Genomic DNA, 27,203 nt, shown 5'->3' with positions numbered 1-27,203 from the left:
CACTACAAATAAGACATGTGCAGTGTGCATAGCAGTTCATTCTTCTTCTTTTTTTCAAATTATAATCCGGCCCTCCCAACAGTCTGAGGGACTGTGACCTGGCCCTCTGTTTAAAAGGTTTGAGGACCCCTAGACAACACATTGTGTTCAAATTGATCAATCTTGCACCAATTCACCTCTCTTTCTGCCCTCCCTTCCCTTCCCATTGTTTGCTAAACCCAGGTATCTTGGACCTGGCTTGGTCAATACCGCTGCTTCAGATAATTCAGAGCCTGCCTCTGCAGTGACATTCAAAATGTTATTCCTCTCAGTTCTGTGTTGTGAGTCACAGCTGCCTTGAAAGATTGGGCACAGTTGTGATGCAGCCGCATATTACCTCCCCCCCCCCCCTTACAAAGGGAGCATCCCCTGAAGCCTTACATCTGGACTAAGGATGTTGTTCGAGATGTAAATAGTGAGAAGTCTAGCCTTAAGGGCACAATCCGATGATAGCCCACTCTTCTCTATGTCTCCTTTGCAGACCTCTCTTCTGTGGCAACTCCGAAGCTGATCAGCTGGGCAAGATCTTTGAGTAAGTCCTGTCTTTCCTCCTTTTTTTGTTTTTGTTTAGTTGGCGGTTTTTATACACTGCCAAGTCTTCAAGAAATGGGAAGTCTCTTTCAATGAGAGTTAAGTCATCCTGATTACTCAATACAGACTCGAGGGGCTTGCTTGACTCAGTACTTTGTGAAAGGGCTAAAGCAAGACCTGTGGCTTGTCTCTATGAGTCAGGAAAAGGGGAAGACTCATATCATGTGGCGGCATAACCTCCGTTCATTGACCTTTCTGATAGAGCAAGAAACTCAGACTGGAAGCTAGAGGGGACTTGGCTTTCATTAATCATAGCAGTAAAAAAAATATTACAAGGACAGAAGGAGGCCCTTGTTCATAGGTCTACATGGTTTATTGCATTAATTCTGATCTAGGATCATATGGGATTGGGATGTCTCAAGTTCAGGAATGGGGAAAAATGTGACCTACTTCATCAGATTTTCTTAAGACAAGAAATACTCAGAGGTGGCTTTATCAATTTCTCAACCTTCCTAATGCTGTGACCCCTTAATACAGCTATTTATTAATTTATTTGCTGCATTTCTGCTTATGCTGAAATGAAGTGGCTTATGCTGGCACATGTTGTGGTGATCCCCAATCATAAAATTATTTTTGTTGCTACTTCATAACTGTAATTTTGCTACTGTTATGAATAGTAATGTAATGTAAATATCTGATATGCAGGATGTATTTTCATTCACTGGACCAAATTTGGCACAAATACCCTATACATCCTAATTTGAATACTGGTGGGATTGGGGGAGAGGTTGATTTTGTCAATTGGGAGTTGTAGTTGCTGGGATTTATAGTTAACCTACAATCAAAGAGCATTCTGAACTCCATCAACAATGGAATTGAATCAGACTTGGCACACAGAACTCCCACGGCCAACATAAAATACTTGAAGGGTTTGGTGGGCATTGACCTTGAACGTTGGAGTTGTAGTTCACCTACATCCAGAGAGCAATGTGGACTCAAACAATGAAAGATCTGGAACAAACTTGGCACGAATACTCAATATGCCCAAATGTGAACACTGGTGGAGTTGGGGAAAATAGACCTTGGCATTTGGGAGTTGTAGTTAATGGGATTTATAGTTCACCTACAATCAAAAAGAATTCTGAACCCCACCAACGATAGAATTGGGGCAAACTTCCCACACAGAACCCCCATGCCTTGAAGGGACTTGCTGGCGTGAGCCTCCCTCACACGCTCTCCCGCACATGCACAGTACGCTGCCATGCGCTGAGCACGCCTGCTCTCCCCTCCCTGCTTGGAGTGTCAAACAGCCCTCCCCTTGGCTGAGAGGCCATCCAGTCACAGTGGAATAGGGCTTTTGGTGGGAGGACTCACCGTCTGTTTCCAAAAAGGAAGAGGGCAGGTGGAGAGATCTTCAACCTTCTCTGGCAAAGAGGTTCCTAAGACCATCAGAAATATGTTTTGTGATGGTCTTTGGCGACCCCTCTGAAACCCCCTCTCGACCCCCAGGTTGAGAAATGCTGCCTTAAATGGTTAGGAATGGTAGCTGGGAGTGACATAGCATTTTGTTGTTCAAATGGATCATCAACTGGTTCTGGGGCATTGGCTGCAATCCCATAATTTCAAGTGTTGAGTCTTCCAGCTCCCTGTTTGGCTGGTGTTTCTTCCATCCCATTTATTTGGTACTAGCCATCCTGGGTGGGTGGTAGGGTGCTCAATGCATCTGCATCCCCATACCTTAAAGACCCAGTCCTGCCATGTCATCTGACCTTCTCGCTTCTCCATCCTTCTTGTTCACTCCACTCCTTTCTACTCTTGGCTCCCCATTCAGCCTCCCCAACTGCCATATATTTCACAACTGGTTCCAGCAAACTGACTGATTGATCCCCTATGTCAGTGGGTCCCCAGGTGTTTTGGCCTACAACTCCCAGAAATCCCAGCCGGTTTGCCTGCTGTTAGTTGAAGGCCAAAACATCTGGGGACCCCCAGGTTGAGAACCACTGCCCTATGTGATATTATTCTTTGTGGGATGCACAGGTTATGTCCCTGTGAGAAGGGCAGGGTTTCACAGGACATGAATAAATGAAGAAAGAAGTAGAAGAGGAAGAGCTTTTTGACTAAAAAACTTCAGACAGGGGATTGGATGCAATACCTCACCTTAGTTTATAGTAGCTATGCTCAAAGACTGTCTAGCCATGAAGACACAGGTGAGAAATCCTGGAAAAAAATAGTTTGAATATTAGAAGAAATTACCTCATATAATCGGGAAGCTGGCATGCCACCATGGTGAACTGGGATGTTCACTAGACCTTACAGTCTAGACTGCACCAGAACTCCCCACCCAAAACCGATTTGTCTTTTCTTCTTGAATTTTAGTTTGATCGGACTCCCATCTGAGGAGGACTGGCCCCTGGACGTGTCTCTGCCACGCTGTGCCTTTGCTCCCCGCTCCCCACAGTCTATTGAGAGGTTTGTGCCAGAAATAGACACCCTGGGGATCCAGCTGCTTTTGGTAAGTCCTAGGAAGACGAATAGGCAGGGGGTGGAGGGGATTCGGGAGTGACCATGAGCATGACTTCTTCACACAAGAAGCTGTAGCTTGATTCTTGTTCAGCTACAGATTTCCTGAACTGTCTTCGCTATGCTGCAAGCTACGTCTCCAGCTCTGCTCCCTCAAATTGACCGTGAGCAGAAATGCAGGGCTGGGACCCCACTCAAACCAACTCTGAATTAGCTTGACAGTGGAACACAAGTCACTTTTATTTTTGTTGTCTGGGAAGAAGTGTTACTTCTTCCTTTTTGCTCATTTTTGTGGGAGAATGAAAATCAAGTGTCGTTCATATTTTACCAGTCCACACAGAGAAAAGATTTGCCATGCATATGATCAATAAAAAAACAAGAAGTTTACTCTTTGCTATGTAGAGCAACACATATACAATCATGTGAACAGTTCCACTGACTCACCCAGTATCCCTTTTAGCGAGATTCAAATGTCCCTAAAGTGTCCATGTAAAAGACCTTCCAGCAGCCCAGAAGCAAATTTAGCTCTGCAAGCTCCTGCACAGCTAAAGTCTAAAAATGTAACTGTTGCCAAAACTCCCAGGCTCAGCTAGCTTCTTGGGCGTGGCCCAACCAATCAACTTCGTGCTTTTCATTTTCAGTTAACACACATTCACCAACTGATTTTTACATGTTCCAACCATTTTCTGGTTCACCATAGCAATTGCCATAGAATAACAACTACAATCCCCGCCTGTGATGGGTTTCCCAGTTGTCTTTACACACCAGGGAAGCAAAAGCCAACTCTGCCCACATCATAAAGATGTCCTTTCTTCCCCTTGAATTACTTCTTGTATACATGTGCAAAAAAGTGCTTACACCAGCATAATGGGGACAGAGGAAATGTTATCGCCAACATATGTCATCAGTGTTATAGCCTCAGTCTGTTGTAGTCATGCGTGTCATTAATTTCCAAATCCATTCTGCAGCCCAGCCTAAACAAACAACTCGGATGATGCTACTTTGGCTTATGGAGGAGGCGGGTGGTGGGGAGACTTTCACGATTAAATGCTCTCTGCAATATTTAAAGAGAAAGTCATGCTTACAAAACACTAAACGGATCCAGAGTATTTTTTGTGTCTTGTTTATTTTGATACACATTGAACACATTTGAGCTTTCAGATAGAGGGAACGGATCTCCTTCTTTCTCCACCCCCACTCCCATTATAGTTCAAAATGGAAGGGTTTTGATATGTGATGCTCCCTTTAGTCAAAAAATGATTTATATTCCAATTATATTAAGTCTATTGAAGTAATGAAACGTATGTAAACGTTGGTTTACCAAATCCTCATTGCTGCAATGAGCCTACTCTAGTTAGGACTAATATTTGGATTAGTTTCTTGCTGTGTATGCTTATGTAGATGTGCTGGCATGTATAGAGGTTTATTTTGTAATTAATGGAACTTCAAGAATATAATTGGAAAACAAAAGTGGAAAAAGGAAGATTGAGTGTGTGCAGATATTAGTATGGTTTTTCTTTCTTTTTCTTTTTTTGCTATATAACCAACCCCAATATTTTTTTTAAAGCACATACAGTTGTAAATATGAATAGGGTTGCCGAAATGAAAGGGAGTTCTCATCTTGCATTCTTGCCATTGTTTCTTGGGACCACCACCTTTTCTGGGCATTTGCCTGTGGAGATAAAGGGGCATTGAGTGTTGGTAACTCATTCTGTGGAACTATGTGTGATTATGTTGTTGAAGGCTTTCATGGCCAGAACCACTGGGTTGCTGTGAGTTTTCTGGGATGTATGGCCGTGTTCCAGAAGCATTCTTTCCTGATGTTTCACCCACATCTATGGCAGGCATCCTCAGGGGTTGTGAGGTCTGTTGAAAACGAGGGCAAATCTGTGGAACGTCCAGGGTGGGAGAAAGTACTCTTGTCTGTTTAAGGCGAGTGTGAATGTTGCAGTTGATGATCTTTATTAGCATTTAATGCCCTTGCAGCTTCAAAGATTGGCTGCTTCCTGTCTGGGGGACTCCTTCGTTGAGAGGTATTAGCTGGCCCTGATTGTTTCTTGTCTGGAATTCCCCTGTTTTCTGAGTGCTGTTCTCATGTGTCCACAAGCACGTGGACAATTTCAACAGAAAGAAGGAAAATGAATAAAATCTGGCTACCAGTATTTTAAAAACTCTAAAATCAGGACAGCATATAAAAACAACACTCACCCAACACAAACATGCTTGAGAGAGTGGTGGGACAGGGAGAAGGCTTTCCCCAGTTAATCGTAATTATCTGATGGGTTCGTAGAGAGAGATACAGTTTTTCAGATAACCAAGATGCAAGCCGAATACTTTTAGACCAGTGTTTCTCAAACCCTGCTGCTCCAGATGTTTTGGCCTTCAGCTGTCACTATTCCTAACATCTGGCAAGTTGGCTGGGATTTCTAGGAACTGAAGTCCAAAACATCTGGAGGAGCATAGTTTGAGAAACTCTGCTTTAGACAGTCACATTGAGTGATGGCTTGGAACCTGTTCTTTAGACAGAAGTGTGTGCAAAACATTGATGTAATGCCTTCCCTTTTTACGTCTCTCTTTCTCTCCAGGAAATGCTGACATTCAATCCCTTGAAACGCATCTCTGCTTTCCAAGCACTGCATCACCAGTACTTTCAGGACATGAGTGCAGGTGAAGGGTAGCAACCCAACCATTCTCTGGTGTAGGGACAAAAAAGACTCTGCAATAGACTTTGTGTGTATGAAGATCATTTGCACCCCACCAAGAGGCCGCAGCAAGAACAGTCTTCAAGCAGTCCTGGCTGGGCTGGGATTGTGGGGATGGGGAAAAATGAAATGTTGCCAACCTGCATGAGAAAAGTTAAATGGTGCATGTTGCAAGAAGAACAGCCCTGAAACCTTTTCCTGCCCTGGAAGCGCTAGGGCTCTTGTGGTGCCTCTGAGCCAACATCACACCCATTCAATGTTCCTGGGTTGATTCCCAGTGATGTTGTTGAAGGTCAGTTTGTGTTTGGGAGAGCCCTGTTTGAGGCATCCCATTCATTCGTCTGTGGGTTCCTTGCCAAAGGTCTTTGATTGATAACCTTTTTTTTTAAAAAAAAGTAATTTTTATAACAGTTTACACACAATAATGTTGCTGCCTTATCACATTCCTGTGGCTAACAGTTTGACACTAAAGCCTCGAGTTGTTACACATAATGTTGTGTGTGTAAGAAAAAAAGTTTCAGACCAGTGCCTGGATTCAAACAGGATATTTTTGTATACATATCCACTATTTGTTATTTTGTTTCTAATTACCAAGACACTGGTCAAGACAGACCTACGTTACGGAGTACCTTGGCATGGGATTGCTGCTGAGGAGGATACCAACTGTGTAGCTGTTTGTATCCAGGCATTGGTCTAAAACATTTTTCTTACACACACAACATTATAGATATGATGTAATTCAATAAAAAAGGAGGTGAGGTCCAAGCTTGGCCTTTCACTTTCCTTGTTTCTTAAAAATGTCTCTTGTTTATGTTTAGTATGATGGGAAGCATAGAGAAAGTGAATAGGGAGGCACATAGGGAGCTGGAGCTGAAAGAGGGAGCTCATCCATGCTCTCCCCAGATTCAAACCTCAGACCTGTTGGTCTTCAGTCCTGCCGGTACAAGGATTTAATCCATTGCACCACTGGCGGCTCAATGGGAATCATGAACTCATACAAATGTGTTACTTGTACAATGCGTTACTCAGAAACTTCCAGGGTTGAGAAATTAGCATTTTGGCGGTAGCCCTCCCCAGTGGGCAAGCCCAGCATGATACCCATTTAATTCCAAAGCCGCCACTGCAACAGTTGAAGAACTAAAATGTGTAGGACACATAGGGGAGGAAGGTTGTGGTTGTGCGAGTTGACAGATGATCGCCCAGTGAACCAAAACTACAGGTAAGTACAGGTAAGGAAGTTCTTTTCACCTGTGAGTCACACAGATGAGGTACTAGCAAGCCACACACCATGGGGGCGGGGGGGGGGGGGATGTCATGCAAGACAAGGAAAGAACTTCTCTGCCAAGTGACTTAGCTTTTGACCTTGCATCCAATCTCTAATATTAAATGTCGAGAACTGAGACTGTGATAGGTCTCCTGGCAGAAAAACTGGGAGTAACAATGACTTAGTCTGTTTGCAGTGTAAAAACATACATCTCAATCAGGAATTGGAATCCAGTCAGTCCATCTTTTGCATCAAGGGAAAGATGAACTTTGGTGAGATCATTCTGAATTGTTTCTACTACATATAAAAATGAATGTCCTACAAATCTAGCATGAGGCACAACCTGTCGCTTTAGAACGCAAATGGCAGGAACATGTTCTATTGTAAACTTTGTAAAAGCGGTTTTCTCTTCTTGAATACTGGAGATGGAGGGGTATTATGGATCCTTTACCAAAGTGTTTTGAAGGTACCACAAGTCTGAGGTGACAGATTCTCCTAGCTCAGTGGTTCTCAACTTGTGGGTCCTCAGATGTTTTGGCCTTCAACTCCCAGAAATCCCAGCCAGTTTGCCAGCTGTTAGGATTTCTGCGAGTTGAAGGCCAAAACATCTGGAGACCCACAGGTTGAGGACCACTGCCCTAGCTGTGGAAACTTTAGCAGCATGTTGTGAAAAGGGGGCATGAGAGAGAGGGGAGGGGAAACTGTTGCAACAGAAGTCCAAAATACCACTGACCAAGATCCTAATGCCTTTTCATAAAGGACTAAACCTCCTATTTGCTGACAAGATTTCCTCAAAGTAGGGAGAGTAGACCTGGTTTGGCGGCTACTGTGGGACTTGGAAACACTTAGAAATTAGCTCAGGAAGACCAAGGCCTGGAGAACTGTTTGGTTTATGATAGGATAGCAAACTTCTTTACTATGGAACTGATTTGAAGCAGCACCGCCAAGAAAGGCTTCTTGTATGGGTTCTTCACATGGAAGAATAGTAGTTTAGTAGGTAAGTTAAAAGAATGCTGAGATGTAATGGAGATTGAGTAAAGAGATAGCCTTCTCCTGACCATAAGGCTGAAGTGGAACCCATTGAATCCCATTGAGAAGTGGATTATCTCTGTGTTAAAAATGACAGGGACAGGAACCACCAACTTACTTGTGCCTTTTCTGGGTGATGTGTTCCTTGGTCCCAACTGGAGGAATTTATTGATATTTAAAGGCCTGCCTGGAGTAAGGGGGATTGTGGTCTGTTGGTTGGCCTTGGAATTGTCCGTACCCTCTCAAGCTATTGTAGGTCTCAGTACTGATGCTTATAGCAATCTCTTCAGGATGAGTTTTATAGAAACTGAGTTTACCTGAAGTGGTTGATATATTGTAGAATCCAGAAGCAGGATGAAAAGAAATACTGACAAACAGTACAGAAGCCAACAGCCTGAAGATTTTCCCAAAGGAAAGTCTTCAACCAAGAAGACCCATTTCAATGCACTTGGGGTGAATGTATGGCAGTGTGATCAAACCCCTACATTGTGTTCCTCTCCCAAACTTCAGGTATCTGGAATGGCAATATTTTTCAAGTATCTTATTCTCAAAGGAGGACCTCTTAAACAAGCCAATAGAGAACCCAGAAAGACTAAGGGCAAGCAGAGGAAGCCAAAAAATGAAGATGGGGTTTTTTTCGTGTCAGGAGTGACTTGAAAAACTGCAAGTCGCTTCTGGCGATCTACAAGAACGTTGCCCAGGGGATGCCCGGATGTTTTACCATCCTATGGAAGTCTCATGTCCCCGCATGGAAAGCTGGAGCTGACAGATGGGAGCTCACTCTGCTCCCCAGATTCAAACTGCCAACCTTTTGGTCAGCAGTCCTGCTGGCACAAGGGTTTAACCCATGAAGACAGTAGCCAGTTGAGTCTGAATCATAATCAAGAAGATGCCAAAGAACAATGCCAAAATGATTCAATGAGGAAGTTAAAACAAGTCTGCAGTCAAGAAGACTAATCATTTAAAAAGAAATCACAAGCAAGTTCTATCCAATGCTGCAGCTACAGCAAACAAGGGAACTGAAGGATTGACCAGGAAATTGCACAGATTGTATGTGCTGAGGAGAAATTCGATTACTGTTATCTCTCAGTGGCTCCGAATGATGCACTGCTCAGGTACTGTTGTAAATTATTTTCTGTACCATAATATTTAAACATCCTAGAATCCTTCAATGGAGCTGAGCAGTGGTGGGAAATTCAGAGCAGACAAAAGGATGGGTATATGTATATTTATTTATGACATTTATATGGTGCCCTTCTCACCCCGAAGGGGACTCAGAGCGGCTTACAAGGTATATATTACATACAATATATTATATTGTTAGCATAGTACAATATCAGCATTAAACATTGCTATATTGCACCATACCACTATATCATAATATTATTAGTAATATTATATGTAATATAAATATGACACAGCTATACTCTCTGTAGTATAACTGTATGGAGGGGCAACAATGTGGTAAGATGTTATAGGATATTAAATGATTTTGTGACAAAATTCTTCTGAGAGCTATATGCGTGCTGGAAGAAGCAAAGACCACCAGCATTGAGGCGATGGTCCTCTGCCATCAACTCCGCTGGACCGGCCATGTTGTCTGGATGCCCAAACACCATCTCCCAAAGCAGTTGCTCTATTCCGAACTCAAGAATGGAAAATGGAATGTTGGAGGGCAGGAAAAAAGATTTAAAGATGGGCTCAAAGCCAACCTTAAAAACTCTGGCATAAACACTGGGAAGCCCTGGCCCTTGAGCACTCCACTTGGAGGCACGAATGAAGGGTGAAAGAGAGAAACGTGCCAAGAGGAAGGCACGTCAAGCCAACCCCGACCGGGACCACCTTCCACCTGGAATCCAATGCCCTCACTGCGGGAGAAGATGCAGATCAAGAATAGGGCTCCACAGTCACCTATGGAACCACCGCCAGTACACCGATCTTGGAAGACTATCCTACTCAGACAATGAGGGATTGCCTAAGTAAGTAAGTAATGTGACCATTAGTAGTGGTGATATGCCTCTGGATACCGTTTGCTACAGAGCTGCTGTTGGAGGGTTCTGTTGATCTCCTGTCTTGTTGGAGCCTTTGACTGGCCTCTGATATTAAGTCTGGAAATGGATGAGAATGTTCTAATCCACATTGCCAGGGCCAGGAAGCTGTAGGGCATGGCTGCCTGCCAATGTCTGCTGGATCTGAAATGGAAAATTAGGCCTGGTGACTTGCTTTTTTGCTGTGAAGCTCTAAGAAAACTGGATGCCTGGCACTTGCTGCTAGTGTGCCTTCTTTTTCTTCTCAACTCACTTTGAATTACAAGATATTTTCTGTTCCTCCGTTTCAACTAGGTTCTAAGTTTTGTTTTTTGTATATTAATCACCTAGTTCTGATTTGTAACATTAGTACTGGAAACTCAAATGCTCTCTCATTGCTTAGATAAGTGATCTGCCACTCTTTATGCTAGGGTGGGGAGCAAATAAAGCATCTGGGAAGCGGTTTGGCTCTGAATGTTCCCTTTTGGGAAACTGCAGACATGGCTACCTTTTTTGACTGGTTTGTATTGCTGTCAGGACTAGGAACAATGCTGCACTCTTGTGTCAGTACACTGCATTTGACACTTGGGAATTCAACTTAATGATCTTGCTCTGTAGTGGACATTTTTTTAACAAAAAATGTGGGGAAAGTACTTTAATTTTCAACTTGATTTCTCCCCTTATTGAGAAAAAATACCATTCCTGTCCTTTCCCTTAGAAGAAATTACCTTTTTAAAAAAAGCACAGGGTTATCATGTTTTGAAAAGCAAAAAAGATTCATTTACTGACTGTTTCAAAGCACCAAATTGCTATGACACATCACTTTAAATAGCTCTACAGTATGAGTTGTTATAATGGCTACAAGAAATAGTTCTAACCTTTGCTGTAACAAAAAAATTGTGGTTGATGATACCAGCAAATTATCTGTTAACAACTGAATGTTCAATACCCGACTAACAGAAAAATGATTTATGCTCACTGAAACTACCTGTGTGGGGATCTAACTTGGTACTCTTCCTCCTCAGAGCTCTATTACTCAATTGCCTGCTTTCTTCAGTCAGTATAAAGGTTTCCCCTGACATTAAGTCTAGTCGTGCCCAACACTGGGTGGTGGTGCTCATCTCCATTTCTAAGTTGAAGAGCCGGCATTGTCCGTAGACATCTCCAAGGTCATCTGGCCTGCATGACTGCATGGAGCACTGTTACCTTCCCGCTGAAGCGGTACCTATTGATCTACTCACATTTGCATGTTTTTGAACTGCTAGATTGGCAGAAGATGAGGCTAACAGTGGGAACTCTCCCCGCTCCCTGGATTTGAACCACCAACCTTTCAGTCAGCAAGTTCAGCTCAGCAGTTTAACTCGCTGTGCCATCAAAGCAGTGAGTTAAAGTGTCTATACTCCTCATTTTTTAAAAAAGCCTGCACATGTTAAAATTCATGCAGTTAGAAATTTTAGGTCTGAAAAAGAGGGTTCATTAAAGGAAAGGAAGATGTATGGTATCCCTATTTTGAGTGAACAATTGGCCTGTATAGGAAAACCATTTTAATAACAGTACCAGAAATGAAGAAAATGCGCCGTAAACTAAATTTCTATTTTTAAAACATATTGCTGAAAGTAAATTCACTCTATAATTACATTCTCACTCACAGCCTTAGAGGCACAAATTAATGAAGAAAAGAGGCTTGCGTTTGACAGAAACGTATTTATTCAAATGATCTGTAACAGGGCAACTCCAATCTACAATTTGAGTAATCCAGTTATACATGATGGTAGAAGCATGTCGTTCTCAACAAAGCCATCAGAAGGAAAGGTGACCTGAAACATGTTGAGCATCATAGCTTTTATGCAAATGTTAAGCCCCTTGTGCTCTTCCTCCTTTATCTGCCACTAAGTAAAAGGCAAGGATAGTCTCGAGCAAATATGCAGCATTCAAAGCCATCCACCAAAGGGAAGCAGCAAGTCAAACTCCCCCTTTTAAAATTAAAAATAAGTGGCAAGCGGGCATCTGTCAAGTCAAATGTGAATAGGATGAGGGTACATCTATATTCCCTGGCCAAGTAAATCTTGTGTTCTCCCATAAAGTGCATGGCATCTAGATTCAACCAATCCCTACAAATGGAGATCAGCAAGTCTCCTCACCCAACCTGAGACTTTTAACTGGAGAGGACTAGAGGACAAGAATGCTTACTAGTAACTACTGTTCTGAAAAGGAAGCACATCACATTATAGAGCATATCTTTTTAATGCTTAGTATTCCCACATGGTTATCCCAAAGTACTAAGTAAACTGTATGAGGAAGTCATCTTCTCGGATGTACCTTCACCTAGAGATGAACGGAACACTCTCAGTACATGGCTGCCAAGTTATTTCTATCTGCTCCAAACTTAGGTGCTTCTCTACTACCTCATCATGAGGCCACCCCAAGAGAAATAGCCTGGTGACTGTAAATATAAATGGCATATAGAAATTTCAAGGGTTCTCTTTAGATCTTCACTTTTACTTCTAAGCTTTCCTTCTGATGTCTTTATCACCATGCTCTATCGAGTGCAGTGGTTCTTAACCTGGGGTCCCCAGATGTTTTTGGCCTACAACTCCCAGAAATCCCAGCCAGTTTACCAGCTGTCAGGATTTCTGGGAGTTGAAGGCCAAAAACGTCTGGGGACCCCAGGTTGAGAACCACTGACTAGTGCTAGCATTCACTAAGAGCAGGTGGGCATGTGCCATCATTACATTGGTAGTTAAGGGAATCACTGCTGCTCTCCATCCAAAAGCACATCAAGAGTCTTCCTTCATCTGGGAGGTTTCTTTCTCTCTTTACAAAGTGGCTTGTAGGAAAAGGAAACACTCTTGGTGCTGTGCTGGAGCAGTAAACAAAGCAAGAAGGCAGTCCTTTCCAACACTTGCCTCCTGTTCCAATCGTCATCTTCCCTTCCTTGCAGTTTTTGTTGATGTTTCAGAGACGCAATGCGTCACACCTGCCCTTTCTCAGTCTCTGGTGATGTGGAATAGTACTTGATCTTTTGCTCTGCTGTCATAACCAGCTTTCTACTTCCATTCAGTCTCTGCTTCAGAAAGAAGCGAAGATGGATGCTTTCCAAGATGTAATGATGATACAGTGCTGAGAACGAAAAAGTGGCCTTTGCGGGATCCTAAGATCTTTCATTAGTGACCATAAGCATTCATTCTCCTTTCTTGAGTAGGAAACTAGCAACAAACTACTATGAGAACCCATGATTTCTCTCGACCAAGACTTTGAGGGGTGGAATGGGTTAGGACAGTGGTTCTCAACCTGTGGGTCCCCAGGTGTTTTGGCCTACAACTCCCAGAAATCTCAGCCAGTTTACCAACTGTTAGGATTTCTGGGAGTTGAAGGCCAAAACATCTGGGGACCCACAGGTTGAGAATTACTGGTTTAGGAGAATAGAATCACAGCCCAATAAAACGTATTCCCAGACTGCTAACCTCAAGTAGTGCAGAAGGAGCGTGACGCTAGCTCACAGCATTTGTTTCCAGCCAAATTGTGGTTATAGATTCTACAGTCTCCGCTCATCTAGAAGCAAAATTATTCTGGAGTTCAAAATGACATTGGAACAAAATTGGAGGTAAGTTCTCAAAAAACAGTTTGCAAAGCATCCCACAGAGCTATCTCTATTTCCCTCATACATCCTTACACTAAAGGAACACGGATAGGAGTCCAAACAGAGCAGGGCATATCTACAATGCAACATACAGCAGTTTGTCCAATCAAGGAATCATAGGGATAGTAGTACTGCAAAGGGACAGGGAATCTCAGTCTTAAAAGACCGACAATCCTATTGGTCCCCCGGCTAGAACAAATCATGAGAAAAACCACTATCAAGCCAGCTTGCAAATCTGTAACATTGATACAGCCTTAAGTTACATAATGAGTTATTACGTTCTCTGGGTAAATTTACACAGGCCTCTGCTTTCTCTTTAAAGAGGTGGCCTGTACCAATGATTGTAAACAAGGAATTCAGGAAAACATCAACTGAGGTTTGTTTCTTTTTAAAACACACACACGCACACACATGAGAATAACTTAATCCTTGTGTTTGACTAAAATGTAAAATCTTTTGTCTGAATTTGCTTGCTGGGTTATTTTGTGTCTATTTCACGTTAGTCCAAGTGAGACTACAACAAACACACAACGTAAAGCAATGCATGGTTATGGCGTTGACTCTTCCACTGACCAAACAATGGCATTGAGCCCTTTGCTTTTCCCTTTTGCAAAGGGAGCAATTTCAGGGAGTTTAAAAAACAACAATGAATGTAACGATGCCAAAGTACATTCTTTAAAAACACCAGAATGATTGTAGCAAGGAGCAGCACTGATGTGTACTTTGGCAGGTCACATCATTTTATGCCAGTGATGTCCCCAAGTTTGTTTCAGTAGGTCCCCTTTGCCACTTGCCAAAGGCTTCATGCCCAAGGATGCAGCCTTTGCTCTGCTATTTCCCCCAATCAGCAGTTTGGCACAATGGCAAAGCGTCTCTTACTTTCTTCAAAGGGCTGCAAAGGGTACTTTGTTTTTAAGTGATGGTAATGAGATACCTTGAATATAGGTGATAAGCAGCTAACTAAAAGAAGGTATAGGAGGCATGGGAAGAGGTGGAGGGGGGGGGGGGGTTCTATAAAAAGGCACTAGGGTTGGCTCTGGGGTCTTTCTGGTTTCTGTAGCGCATGGCAAGCCACACTCCAAGGATCTGAAAGAGAGAGAGAAAGAACCCAGCTAAGAGATTTCATTCATAAGGCACTACCAAGTCACCATGTAGTACGTTTTACTGATTAGCCCATCAGCCATATCAAAACATTTGACAATCACATTTAACACATACACATGCAGCATACAACCCACAGAACAAGTTAAAATAAACATGCTGTTAACAAGGGATCAAGCTCCCGATCAAATATCAGCATAACCCCTGTAGGTGACTCCAATCGACTCCAAATATACCGTTCCCAGCTGCGTTGCTTTATATAGAAAAGGGGCCATTTTTTGTATGTTATTTTAGCATTCTGGCTGGCCATTAAAATGTAGTTTTAATACAGAGTGAGGAAACATAACTTCCTTTTTTTAAATGCACGCCATTCAGTTGGTTGAAGATGTAGCAGAGCACTAGTGGTCTCGTTCGAGAGGCGGGAGTATAAAGTTTTGTCCTGACACAGTTCAGTCACCATCATGCGTTGGAACAGTGAGGAGCGTGCTTTTGCCGTTGAAGCCTACTTTTTGAGCGGATTGGAGTGGCCGGCCCACTCTCCAGATTTGGCCCCTTGTGATTTTTTTCTATGGGGTTTTTTGAAATCCCGTGTTTATGTGAACCGTCCAAGGACCCTACAAGATTTGAAGACCAACATCCAGGAAGAAATTGCCAACATAATGCCTGCTATGCTGGCAAGAAATTGGTTTACTCAGTGTATGGAAAATGGGGGACATCACCTACCTAACTTGATCTTCAAAACTACATAAAACAAAACTTTAGGGATGCAACTACATTATAAAAAAATTAAAAAATCTGATTCATACAATGGGTTTTATTAAGTTTTGAAAAAAGTTATGCTGCCTCACCCTGTATAAGGATCCCCGTGTCTTTTGTATAATGGATGGTCCGAGGTATTGGTTTCTCTCTTTCTTATACAAGTCACAACTAAACAGTACATGCATGATATCTTCTACCTCTGATGTTACACAGACACAAAATTGTTCATTATATGGAACTTGGTTAAACCTTCCATGTTTGACCATTGTTTCCGGCTGTGTAAATCTAGTTCTGGTAAATACCCTCCTGAGGTGTTTAGGCATTTCTGTCTTTAGATATTGGGCTGTTTGAAAAGTATGTTTAAAACTACTTAGCCATTTCAATGAGCCAGCTTTACTGAGGGTAGCAATGTCTTTCTGAGCTTCTGTATCCTGTATTCGTTGTGCAACAATTTTGGATCTAGTTCTTCTAGGAGATTTGGATGCAGAATCGGAACTCCACAATTCCTAATGTGTTTTGTCAATTGAACTAGCCAAGAGGTCTGATGTTGATTTTTGTCTGCTCTAATAGGCACAGCTTTGGTAGTCTGTCATTTGCCATGGCATTCAGATTTACCCAGTAGTTGTATACCCTAATTTTGGATAAGCTATCAACTGTATATACTCCCAGTTCTGTTCTTACTGCAGCAGCTGGGGTCCTTTTGTCCACTCCCAGAAAGCTTTGCAGGTGCTGTGACTGAGATTGCTCCGCATAAGAGCATGGGGGTAACCTTAGCCTTATATACTTTAAGAAGTGAGTCTAAAGATCCTGACTGGCTATGATTTGTTAATTTAAGCAGTAGATTTGGCTGAGCTCCTCTGATGGTGTGGGAGCCAGGAACCGGACTCAGAAAAAAGGACTCCTAGGTATGTAAAATTGCAATCTTGCTCTATTGGTTCACCAACCAGAAGTCATCTATGTCTATTATGTTGTTTGCCAAATACCATTATTTTTTTTTACTTTGATTTATTAATAATTAGGGAGTTGTTATGACAATAGAATTAAATCTTCTCAGCAGCCTACATAGCCCAACTTGCAAATATGACAATAAAATCATGTCATCAGCATATAACAAGATGTTGAGATGTGTTTTAAGCACCTTAGGCATCTGGGTTCTTCAACTGTAGCTAAATAACAGTGGTGCTAATATACACCCTTGTCTGATCCCTTTATGTATTTCTACACAGTTTGTAATAGCTCCTTGCACCCCAAATCACACTTTCAGGTAGGTGTTTGTGTAAAGTGCTTTGAACAGTCTGGGTTCAATATTGAGATCAGTTGATTTCCTCCATAACATCTCTCTATTTACAGTATCGAGTGCTGCTCTTAGGTCTATAAAGACAGTATATAGTTGTTTCCCTCTGCTGACATATTTTGCAATTACATGATTTAGAACAAAGCCAATGTCAATGGTTGATCTACTCTGCCTAAAGCCAGCCTGTTCTTCAGTGAGGATACATTTCTCTTTTTCCCAGCACTCAGCTATGTTCAGGAGATATCTGACATATATTTTGGCCACAATATTAATTAAACTGATCAGCCTATAAGTACCAGGATCCTTTTGTTCCCTTTTTTGCATATGGGGACAGCTATTGCCATCTTCCATCCAACTGGGATCAGGCACCAAGTCACCATGTGATTCTAAGACTCACTTTTTCCTCTAAATCGTCTCTAAAATGGGGTGAATCTTAGAATCTCAGGTGTATCTCATTGATTTTTGTTGTTGTTGGTATTGAAACTAGGGTGTGTCTTACAATCAATAGCAGAGCCGTAGCCAGAAAAAAAATTCGGAGAGGGTTGAAAATTTTGGGGAGGGTTGAAAATTTCAGGGGGGGGGGTTAATTTCGGGGGGGGGGGGGGAGTTAGGGTCACACTGAAGCAAAGAGCACAGCCGGGGGCAGAGCAGCCTTCAATAGCCTGCAGCTCCGCCCCTGTCAACCACCTCCACCAAGTCTGGCCTCCTTAATGAGAGCATTCACCCCCCCCCCCCAACTTGGTTGCTTCGCTGCAAGTAATGACAGTGTGAATAAATTGTCAATATTTGCTTGAGATAGTCCTTACAGTTCTGGATGGACTTTTTTGCATCTCATAGACTTAGCATGGGGATTTGGTTAACCAGTTAAAATTCATGGGTAAACCAGGTTTTTTTTTAACCTAAAAAATTTCAGGGGGGGGGGGTTAACCCCTAACCCCCCCCCAGCTACAAGCCTGATCAATGGTGTCTTACAATTAAAGAAATGAAGTATGTAGATTATCAACTACTACAGCATTGCATCCATAACATTATAATCAAGCTCACATGAAGGAACTGTGACCTAGAATTCTCTTGTTAAGATTTCAAAAAGAGACAGGGAAATAATAGAGATAGACTTCTGATCTTTGTCTTTCTGGGAAAGCTTGATTTCTTTATTAATGAGCTATGTGCCAAGCGGAGGTTTCACAGATATAACTTACGCATGGCTTGAAATTATGCACCTGTTGCAATACCACCGACCAGCAGAATAGAAACAGACCCAGGGGAGAAAAAGCAATAATTCCACTGTTTAGCCCTAAGAGGAAGCATTACCTCTGTGAAGCTGAAGAAGAGTCCAACTCCACCAAGGATTTTCAAGACTTCTCCTGCATGTTCCATCATTACCTCACCACAAGTGTGGCACCTCGTTTTTTTGCAAGCCTGCAGAAGATGACAAAATGAATTGTGACTCTGATTGACAATTGCAGGGATACATTAACTTAAGAGTTTAATTCATTCCGTGACCAAGCTCTTAACTCAAAATGTTCTTATATCAAAGCAAATTTCCATTTGAAATGCTATTAATCTTCCGGGTGTCGTCCCCTCCCATTTTTTGTTACATGTTTTTAAATAAGAAAAGGTACTTTATAAATAACAAATAATGTATAAATGCACATTCACATGGAACAATAAAAAAGAAAGATCAACTTTAAAATGGTAAAAACACAAAGTCGTGGTAGAAGCACAAAATGAAGATGCAGAAGAATCATTTTCTTCATATTGTGCTCATTCCAGCCTCCCTTCCTCTCTTGTTCTCTCTCCCACTTTCTCTTCATGAAGCCAAACATACCAGGAATGTAAACCATACAAAATTGACTAATCCAAAGTTCCTCGAAGCAGACAAGAGCAAAGTGGACAGCAATCTGCCAAAGTGGACAAGAGCATGAGGCACGGAGGCTGCTCCATGGAAGCCCTAAAACTGTAATCTCACACTAGCACTCCCTCTGGCACTAGCTCTTAAAACACTGACCTTATGTCAAAGCAACAGTTCTTAATTCAAAACACTCTTAAGTTAGGATGCTTTTAAGTCGAAGTTCCACTGCACTTTCACACATGGCCAATGGCAGCGACTAAGCAATGTTGTCCCACAGCAAGATCTGCAACATCCTTTTATTTAGGGAACAAGAAACCCTTAAATGGAGGAATTTCACAAAGATAGTTAATTTGTTGGTTGATCTGAAGAATATAATCTAATATAATAATGCAACTCAGAAGTAAATACACTTAAGAGGCCATATTATCTCTCCCTACTCAAAAATTTGATCTTGATGAGCATTACACCAGAACAGAATGTTTCCGATTCAACCCAAATATCCTTTAAAAAAGCATAACTTATCCCTACATACGAAATACTCTTCCTGACTGGGATGGAAAGAAATCAATATATCCACATTTACTGCAGAAAGAAATTGTGAACTATTATATTAATAGCCTGGCTCATCAATACAATATTTGTTTGATTAACCCAAAACTTAAATCAGGTGTTTTTTTGAAAACTTTTAAAGGAACAAGTCCTGGACAAACCACCTTACATATTCCTCAGTCCTGGAGAAACCACCTTACATTAACTAACAAACAACCACACAATCTTTAGTCCCATTAATATGTTGCAAATATTTTAATCAAGTGAAATTATAGCCAATGAATGAGCTGACCACACTCTAGTATTGCTTCAAACACATACATAATTGGATATTCCCAAAATAGAGTAGATGTGTCATTGCTACAAACTGAAAAAAGAGACAAGGTGAGGAAATAAAACAGACTAATTTCTATACGAAAGCTGACTGTTGCAGTTTGTAGTTCTAGCTAAATATCAATCCCATAGCAACCCAGAAAATAATATGAAGACACATTATGTCACTCCACTATTAACTTCAAAGAAGCTCTCCTCTGAAGGCTGGCTGACTGGCAGCCTCTTTGAGAATAATAATAATAATAATAATAATAATAATAATAATAATAATAAAACTTTATTTATACTCCACCACCATCTCCCCAAAGGGGACTTGGGGCGGCTAACATGAGGCCAAGCCCAAAATTACAGTACAGCAAAATAAAATACAAGAAGCAAAAATACATAAAATAACAAAATAAAATAACCAGTTTCAAAATAACATGATAGAGAACTAGAACACATTGGGCGGGCCAAATGTACTAGGAATAAAATTGATAAAATTAATAAAACCCTGGATGAGATATTTAGAATGTGTTTCTGAGGGAGAATGGGTTTCTGAGGAAGGAACACAAAAGGACCGGAACAGTAGAGTTAGGCTATGTGCTATGTGAATTAAAAGAGAGAAAAATATAATGTATTTTCACTGTGGTATGTGACCAGAAATTCCAACTCAAATCTGACTAGGTAAAAATGCCTTCTTGCGACAGAAAGAACTGGGTCATTCTGAAAGTAAACAAAATAACTGCTGTTGTTTGACTTTGTACCTGACATAAAACCTAGCGGATCTTCAGGTCCACAAAAAAACTAACAAACTGGAAAGACTTGACATATTTTGGGAAAGTTTACTTTGCTGTTTGTAAAATATATTTTTCTTTGAACCCTGGTACAAAGGAGAAGACCTGCATCTGGAACAGTTATAGACACTAAGATGCTGGCAGAGTCGGACACGACTAGACTTAATGTCAGGGGAAACCTTTACCTTTACCTTAGACAATAAAACTTATTCCAAAATCCAGATTGTGACAATACTTTTATCAGGATAATCAAGAAGGCATATGTTTTGAGATCTCTAGATGTCTTACTGGTCCATTTAGTTTTAAAATGTTGAAAGGTGATGCTGCCAAGGTGATGCATGCCATATGCCAGCAAATATGGAAAACACAAGAACGTCCATCAGACTGGGGAAAAAACAACTTCTATCCCCATACCAAAAAAGGGAACATGCTAAAGACTGCTCAAACTTTCGTACAGTGGCACTTATTTATCATGGCAATAAGGCAATGCTCAAGATCCTGCAAGAAAGATTCCAGCAATACATGGAGGAGAGCAATGACCAATCTCGATAAAATACTGAGTAGAGACATCACATTGGCAACGAAGATCCGCATAGTTAAAGCTGGACCACAGGGAAGGCTGAGCAAAGGAAGATAGATGCTTTTGAACTGTGGTGCTGGAGGAAAGTTCTGATAGTGCCTTGGACCGCCAGAAGATCCAACCAGTCCATACTTCAGGAAATAAAGCCCGACTGCTCATTGGAGGGAAGGATAGTAGAGGTATTTTGGCCACATCATGAGAACACAGAAAAGCTTAGAGAAGACAATGATGCTGAGGAAAATGGAAGGAAAAAGGAAGAGGGGCCGACCAAGGGCAAGATGGATGGATGGCTTCCTTGAAGTGACTGGCTTGACCTTGAAGGAGCTGGGGGTGGTGACAGCCAACAGGGAGCTCTGGAGTGGGTTGGTTCATGAGGTCGCAAAGAGTCAGAAGCAACTGAATGAATGAACAACAAAAAAGATGTCTTACTCGATCAAATCAAATGAGGAGAGTTGATTTCCAAATAGGGAGTCTGTATACTGTCTTGAGATATGGGAAGGAAGGCTCTCCAATGGGATCCATCAGAAAATGTGATAGGATGTGGGCAAAACATCAGGAGAGAATCCTTCTGGAAGATGGCCATACAAGGGGCCAGTTGTCTCTCTCTATAAAAGTCAAGGTATGTATGTTTGTTCAACAAAAGTTCCTACATGGCTTAATATATCCCAACCAAACTTGGCACAAATACCCTTTATTATCCAACTTAAAATAATGTGGGGTTTTCTATTTATAAAAAAGCCCATTCCACTTTGGGTAAAGGCCCACAAACTAAAAAAAAAAGATGTATGAAGCACACAGAGGGCAGTGTATATATAGAAAGCTGCACAATGAGACCTAACATGGAGCAAAAAAAACACACCTATGAAGGTCACAATCAGGACCCCCCCCCTCCCCACAATAAGAAAGTAAGCAATTTAATGAAGATTTATATTTTGGAAGGTGTGTAAGTGTGTGTGTATGCCTGTGCCTTGCTCTAGAGGCTGAGTTTGACTTCCAAGAGAAAGCATGATCAAGTGCCATTTAGGTGGTTAAGCCATGAAAAGGCGCAGAATGAAGCTAAGGGTGAGGCAAAACACACACACACACACACACCTGAAAGCCATGCTATCACTTCTTTACCAGGAGCCCCTGGTGACGCAATGGGTTAAACCCTTGTGCCGGCAGGACTGCTGACCGATAGGTCTGAGGTTCAAATCCAAGGAGAGCAGGTTGAATTCCCTCTGTCAATTCCAGCTCCCCATGCCGGGACATGAGAAAAGCCTCTCACAAGGATAGCAAAGTATTAAACATCTGGGCGTCCCCTGGGCAACGTCCTTGCAGACGGCCAATTCTCTCACACCAGAAATGGCTTGCAGTTTCTCAAGTCGCTCCTGACACACACAAAAAAACGTCTTTAACAACCAAGACAATATAGAGATAGAAAGAATTAGCTACTGACAAAGTGCTATCCTCTAAAAAAGCAGCACCATGAGACCTAATATGAGCCAAAAAATACAGCCCTGAAGGCTATGTTAATGGACATTCCATTCATTAAGGAGGTAGCAACTTAATGAAGATTTATATTTTGGAAGATCCTCCCTTTCTCTTCATGTTCCTACTGTTCAAACTGGAATTCAAAGGGATTTACCTGATGTATCAAAAAATGAGGGTGGACAGTTATGCAACAAAAAAGGGTCAGTTTGCTTTTGTTTATTTAATTTTGTGGTACAATAACATATCATCTACAGTATGTACAGTATTTTCATTTTCACACAACAAAATATAAGAAAATCAAAGGTGTCTGAGCGAAGGCATTGCATTAATGGAGCCCCCTTCCACACAGCTGAATAAAATCCCACATTTTCTGCTTTGAACTAGAATATATGGCAGTGTGGACTCAGATAATTCAGTCTGAAGCAGACATTGTAGATCATCTGCCTTGATATTCTGGGTTATATGGCTGTGTGGAAGGGTCCTGGAGAAACCTCAGTCTGGGATGACCAGCAGGTTAGAGCCATGCAGCAATATTGCTCTGTTTTCTGGTACTTGAAAGGGTAAAGCTATTCCAAGAATATGCACTTACTGCAGTACAAGAATCAACATCAGCTTTGAATGTGTCAGCAGATTTGGTGTTGTTGAATAATCCACAGCAGTTTAAATTACTTTCCAATGATTTCTTGGTGTCAACGTTCATCATTTTCCAGGCACCGCTCAAGAGACTTTCCTAAAAGAAGATAAAACAAATATTTGTACCCAAAACAGGAGGTGTTAAAAGTACAACCATCTTAGGTCAGGTGTAGAGAAGCAGAAATGTTCTTAATCTAGCTAACAAAAACTGGTAGTTTAGTGGGCAAGGGGAAGGAGAGTTCAAGATGCAACAATAATAAATCTTATTGTGATATATCATTGGTGGTATACAGTGGGATAGAGATATTGGAGAGGCAGGGATGTAGAAAAATGCATGCAATTAACTAAAGTGCACTCAGAGGCCCCTTCCACACAGCTGAATAAAACCCCACATTATCTGCTTTGAACATATGGCAGTGTGGACTCAGATAACCCAGTTCAAAGCAGATATTCAGGGATTTTCTGCCTTGATTTTCTGGGTTATATGGCTGTGTGGAAGGGCCCAGAAACAGAACTTGAAAAACTTATTTTTTTGACCATTCCTTGCATGTTTAGCTGGAAATTCTGGGCGTGCACTTCAAAAACATAACTTTTCCATCCATGGTTCATAGCTATAGTGATGCTGTTGAGGACATGATGTTTACCCCGGTCAATGCAGAAATGTCAGTGGATTAAACAAAAGATTAGATGTGCTCCACAAAGCTGATGGATACACTGAAATCATATGTACAAAATGAAAGATTTTCCCATTTTTGATTGGGACAGTAAAAAATCTCTCCTTACTGTCAACTTTAGAAGGCAAATTGAATATCCACCGCTAATGACAACATACAGTTCCTTCTAATAAGTATCATTCTTGGTTAATACACCAGATTCCAGATCTTTACATATGTATCACTGGTCTAACGAAGCCAAGTTGTTGTCCCAGGAGGTGCAATTTTAACTCTCAAGAACCCTGCCTATGGTTCTTTATTCCATGTCTCAGTTCACTCTGCCCTTTTCCAACCAAGAGGGTCTGAAGTGAACATGCTGTGGCTTGATATTCAGGCTAAACACTTTCCAGACCTCAACAGAAATCAGGCAGCAAAACATACTTACTTGTTTACTTCTCTTGAGTGCCAGACATGAACAGGAAATCCCAAACTGGAAAATAAAGACTAGCCCTAGAATTATCATATACTGGAATTAGGTTTACATTAAGGAAATGAATGGGAAAATTCAGGGAAAGTAAAAAAAAACAAAAACCCAAAACCTTAGTTGCAAGAAAACCCCTTCCAGTTATTAAATGAAACATATTCAGTTATTTAGGTGCTCAGCAAACAGAAGAAAACTCAACTGCTGCTGATTTCTTACTACAGAAAGGAAAATTAGAGTACACGAGAAATTGTTAAAAAATAATTGCTTGGTGTAGGATGGCACAGCAAATATCTCATTAGCTAGGAATGCAGGCATATCTTGTTTAGGTTGTGTGATGGCTTTTGTTTTGAGAAGAGGACAATGTCTGAGTTTTTTCTCATGTGAAAGTTGAGAGAGTGAGAATGGGGCAATGGTCTGATTACCTGGCCAACGAAGTAAAGGACTGCGAAAAGTTTTAATATCTATGGTGGTTTGACAAATGAAGAAATCGTGTGCAAAATATCTGAATGTACAACTTATAAATACATTACGCTTATGCTGAGTTGATTTGATATAGTTTTAACATTATTTTTATGCCTTGCTGTTTTAATTGTGTTATAATTGACTGCCATATGTTATGTTTTAAACTGTGTTTTCGTTGGCAAATTTTGTTGTATGTTTTGGGCTTGGTCCCGCTTTTAAGCCGCCCTGAGTTCCTTCCAGGAGATGGTGGTGGGGTATAAAAATAAAGTTGTTATTATTATTATTATTGTGCCTGCCTATTTTGACATTAATTAGGCTATAGTAGTTTATTCCTGCTATTCTAAAATAAAGCTTAGCTACTTCCAACTGAGCTTATTTGCTGAAACGGCAAGGATCTGTATCTGACACCAGCCTCCCTCTGACGCATCCTCCAATGACTCCCCCCTTCATATAAGGAGGTTTCATTGAGCCACAGGAATAATCTCCCAAATGTATGAGCCCCAAAGAAGATATTCAGGCCTCAAAGTCTAGGAATTTGTTTAATTTATATGGTGCTTTTCTCCTAGAACTGGACCAAGGAAGCTTCCTATGATAATGCATTAAAACATTTTAAAACAAACGTATAGAGTTAAAAGGGTAAAGCATGCCCAAAGGCTAAAGTAAAAAATGTCTTTGCCTATTGGCAAAAGGAAATCGGGGAGGAGGGCAGCCTTGCCTCCCATAAAAGAATGGTCTGGGGATTGCAGCAGCCACTGAGAAGGCTCTCTCCCATGTCTTCACAAAGCAAGCCTGCAATGGTGGCAGGACTAAAATAAAACCTAGCAGACTTGTATCAGGAGAAACGGTCTTTTAAAAAAATCTGGACCCAAGCCATATAGGGCTTTATAGGCCATGATCAGCACTTTTAATCATGCCCAACATAAACTGGGAGCCAATAAAATTGTTTTAACAAGGGAGTTGAATACTCCCTATAACTGACTCTGGTCTGTATTCTGGACAAAACATTTTGAACAAGCTGAAGTTTATAAACAGTTTCTAAAAGCCAGCCTCACACAGAGTAATCCAAACAGGATGTATCCAAGGCATGTGTACAGGGATATTCGGGGCAGGGCCTGTGATACCCATATAATCTTCCAAGTATTCAGGCAATAGTCTAAACAAGGTTGTAGTCAGAAGTGTTTCCAGCATTTCCTGCTCTTTCCAGTAATTATCACAACAACTTCCTCCATTTTTTACTCCTTTCTTGGTTTGACTACTCCAGTACATTCTGTCATTCATGAATTCTGTAATTCCCTCAGAAATCCTCTAAAATAGAAATACTTATGGGTGGAGTAATTATCCATAGCATCATGATAAAACAGAATGGCTGCCCCTGCTCCTCAGGACATTACCTTGGATTAACCATAGATACACTACAGCCTTTCAAATTGCCAATCTCAGATTTTGTGGTCTCAGTACATCTGCCAACATCCTCCAGACATAATCACCATTCAAGACCTAAGAGGTTATGAGGTTTCATTTTGAAGCCATTTCCCTTTCCCCTTTTTAAAAAAACCAAACCCATTTCTCAGTAACACAATTGCATCAACCAGAAAACCAAGATCAGCTCATACGGTAAGTCTTCCTTAGATTTTTGAATTAAGTCCCTTTTCTGAAACAAAACTGAACATCTTTCAGTAAGGATGTCTCTGTCTTCCTCACCACTTCTTGTAGACATCTCTCTCTGCTATTTAGGGGGGGGGGGGGGGATAAAATTTTGAAAAACAGCCACCATGCATCAGGAACTGTTATTTGCAGATTGCCACCAGAATTTAATATGTGGCACTGTTGTTTTGGGTATGGGAATTTTGCCACTAAAACTGTATTCTTCCTTCTATAATATTCTCAGACATCCCTATGGATCTCAGTGAGCTTAGGAAAATCCAGAGACATATGTAATTCCCTTTTATGTGCTTTATATACATTTTAAAGACAGGAGACACTGGTTCATTATCTGGCATATCAGGAGAAAGTTATATGAAGTTTGATTACTAGTCTCTGCAAATACAAATAGTTACATTTTGTTTCTGTATACCATAAACTACTATTCTGTCCACTATCTGTATCCATGGATCCTACCAACCACAACTTTAAAATATTTGGGGAAAATATTTTTTGGAATAATTTCACAGATCTTCAATTTTTTGCTTGAAGGTAGGGCCTAGAACCATTAACTTACTTCCATTCCTCACAATCAATAGATTATCACATAATGTGCTACAAACAAAACAAAATTCTTAAAACCAAGTCATCAGATTGAAGTTAATGTCACCTATCCATCTCAAGAAAAGAGAGAGAAAAAACTATTTTAGCAGTCTCTGATGTCCAAAAGAAAAGTGAAGCAAAGTTATAAATGTCTTGTGCATCTATTTCCATTCCTCGCCCATTAAAGACTCCATAAATGCCAGACAAAATAAAATCACAATTATTTCTTGAGTAGTAAATTTCTTTAAACCTACAAAT

At 41.1% G+C, this 27,203-nt stretch overlaps 2 protein-coding genes and 1 long non-coding RNA gene across 3 annotated transcripts in view; 1 reads left to right on the top strand and 2 right to left on the bottom strand.

The window, feature by feature from the left end:
* The window catches only part of CDK4 (cyclin dependent kinase 4), a 30,658-nt gene extending 24,068 nt beyond the window's left edge, over positions 1–6,590 (top strand). The window contains exons 6-8 of the mRNA XM_060762826.2: positions 521–571; positions 2,947–3,082; positions 5,676–6,590. Of these exons, the coding sequence (XP_060618809.1) occupies positions 521–571; positions 2,947–3,082; positions 5,676–5,768 (280 nt within the window). The 3' untranslated portion in view covers positions 5,769–6,590. The remainder of the gene's footprint in view (positions 1–520; positions 572–2,946; positions 3,083–5,675) is intronic.
* The window catches only part of LOC137096117 (uncharacterized), a 337,069-nt gene that overhangs the window by 201,606 nt on the left and 108,260 nt on the right, over positions 1–27,203 (bottom strand). The gene's annotated exons all lie outside the window — the stretch shown is intronic.
* Positions 11,802–27,203, bottom strand: part of TSPAN31 (tetraspanin 31) — a 29,902-nt gene continuing 14,500 nt past the window's right edge. Inside the window, exons 3-6 of the mRNA XM_060762827.2 lie at positions 24,201–24,281; positions 23,059–23,199; positions 18,218–18,325; positions 11,802–14,838 (exon numbers count right to left, since the gene is read on the bottom strand). Coding sequence (XP_060618810.1) covers positions 14,764–14,838; positions 18,218–18,325; positions 23,059–23,199; positions 24,201–24,281 — 405 coding nt within the window. The 3' untranslated portion in view covers positions 11,802–14,763. The remainder of the gene's footprint in view (positions 14,839–18,217; positions 18,326–23,058; positions 23,200–24,200; positions 24,282–27,203) is intronic.

The sequence above is a fragment of the Anolis sagrei genome, chromosome 2, assembly GCF_037176765.1.
Source record: "Anolis sagrei isolate rAnoSag1 chromosome 2, rAnoSag1.mat, whole genome shotgun sequence".
In the NCBI taxonomy this organism is placed as follows: domain Eukaryota; kingdom Metazoa; phylum Chordata; class Lepidosauria; order Squamata; family Dactyloidae; genus Anolis; species Anolis sagrei.
This window is presented reverse-complemented; position numbering and strand designations above follow the sequence as displayed.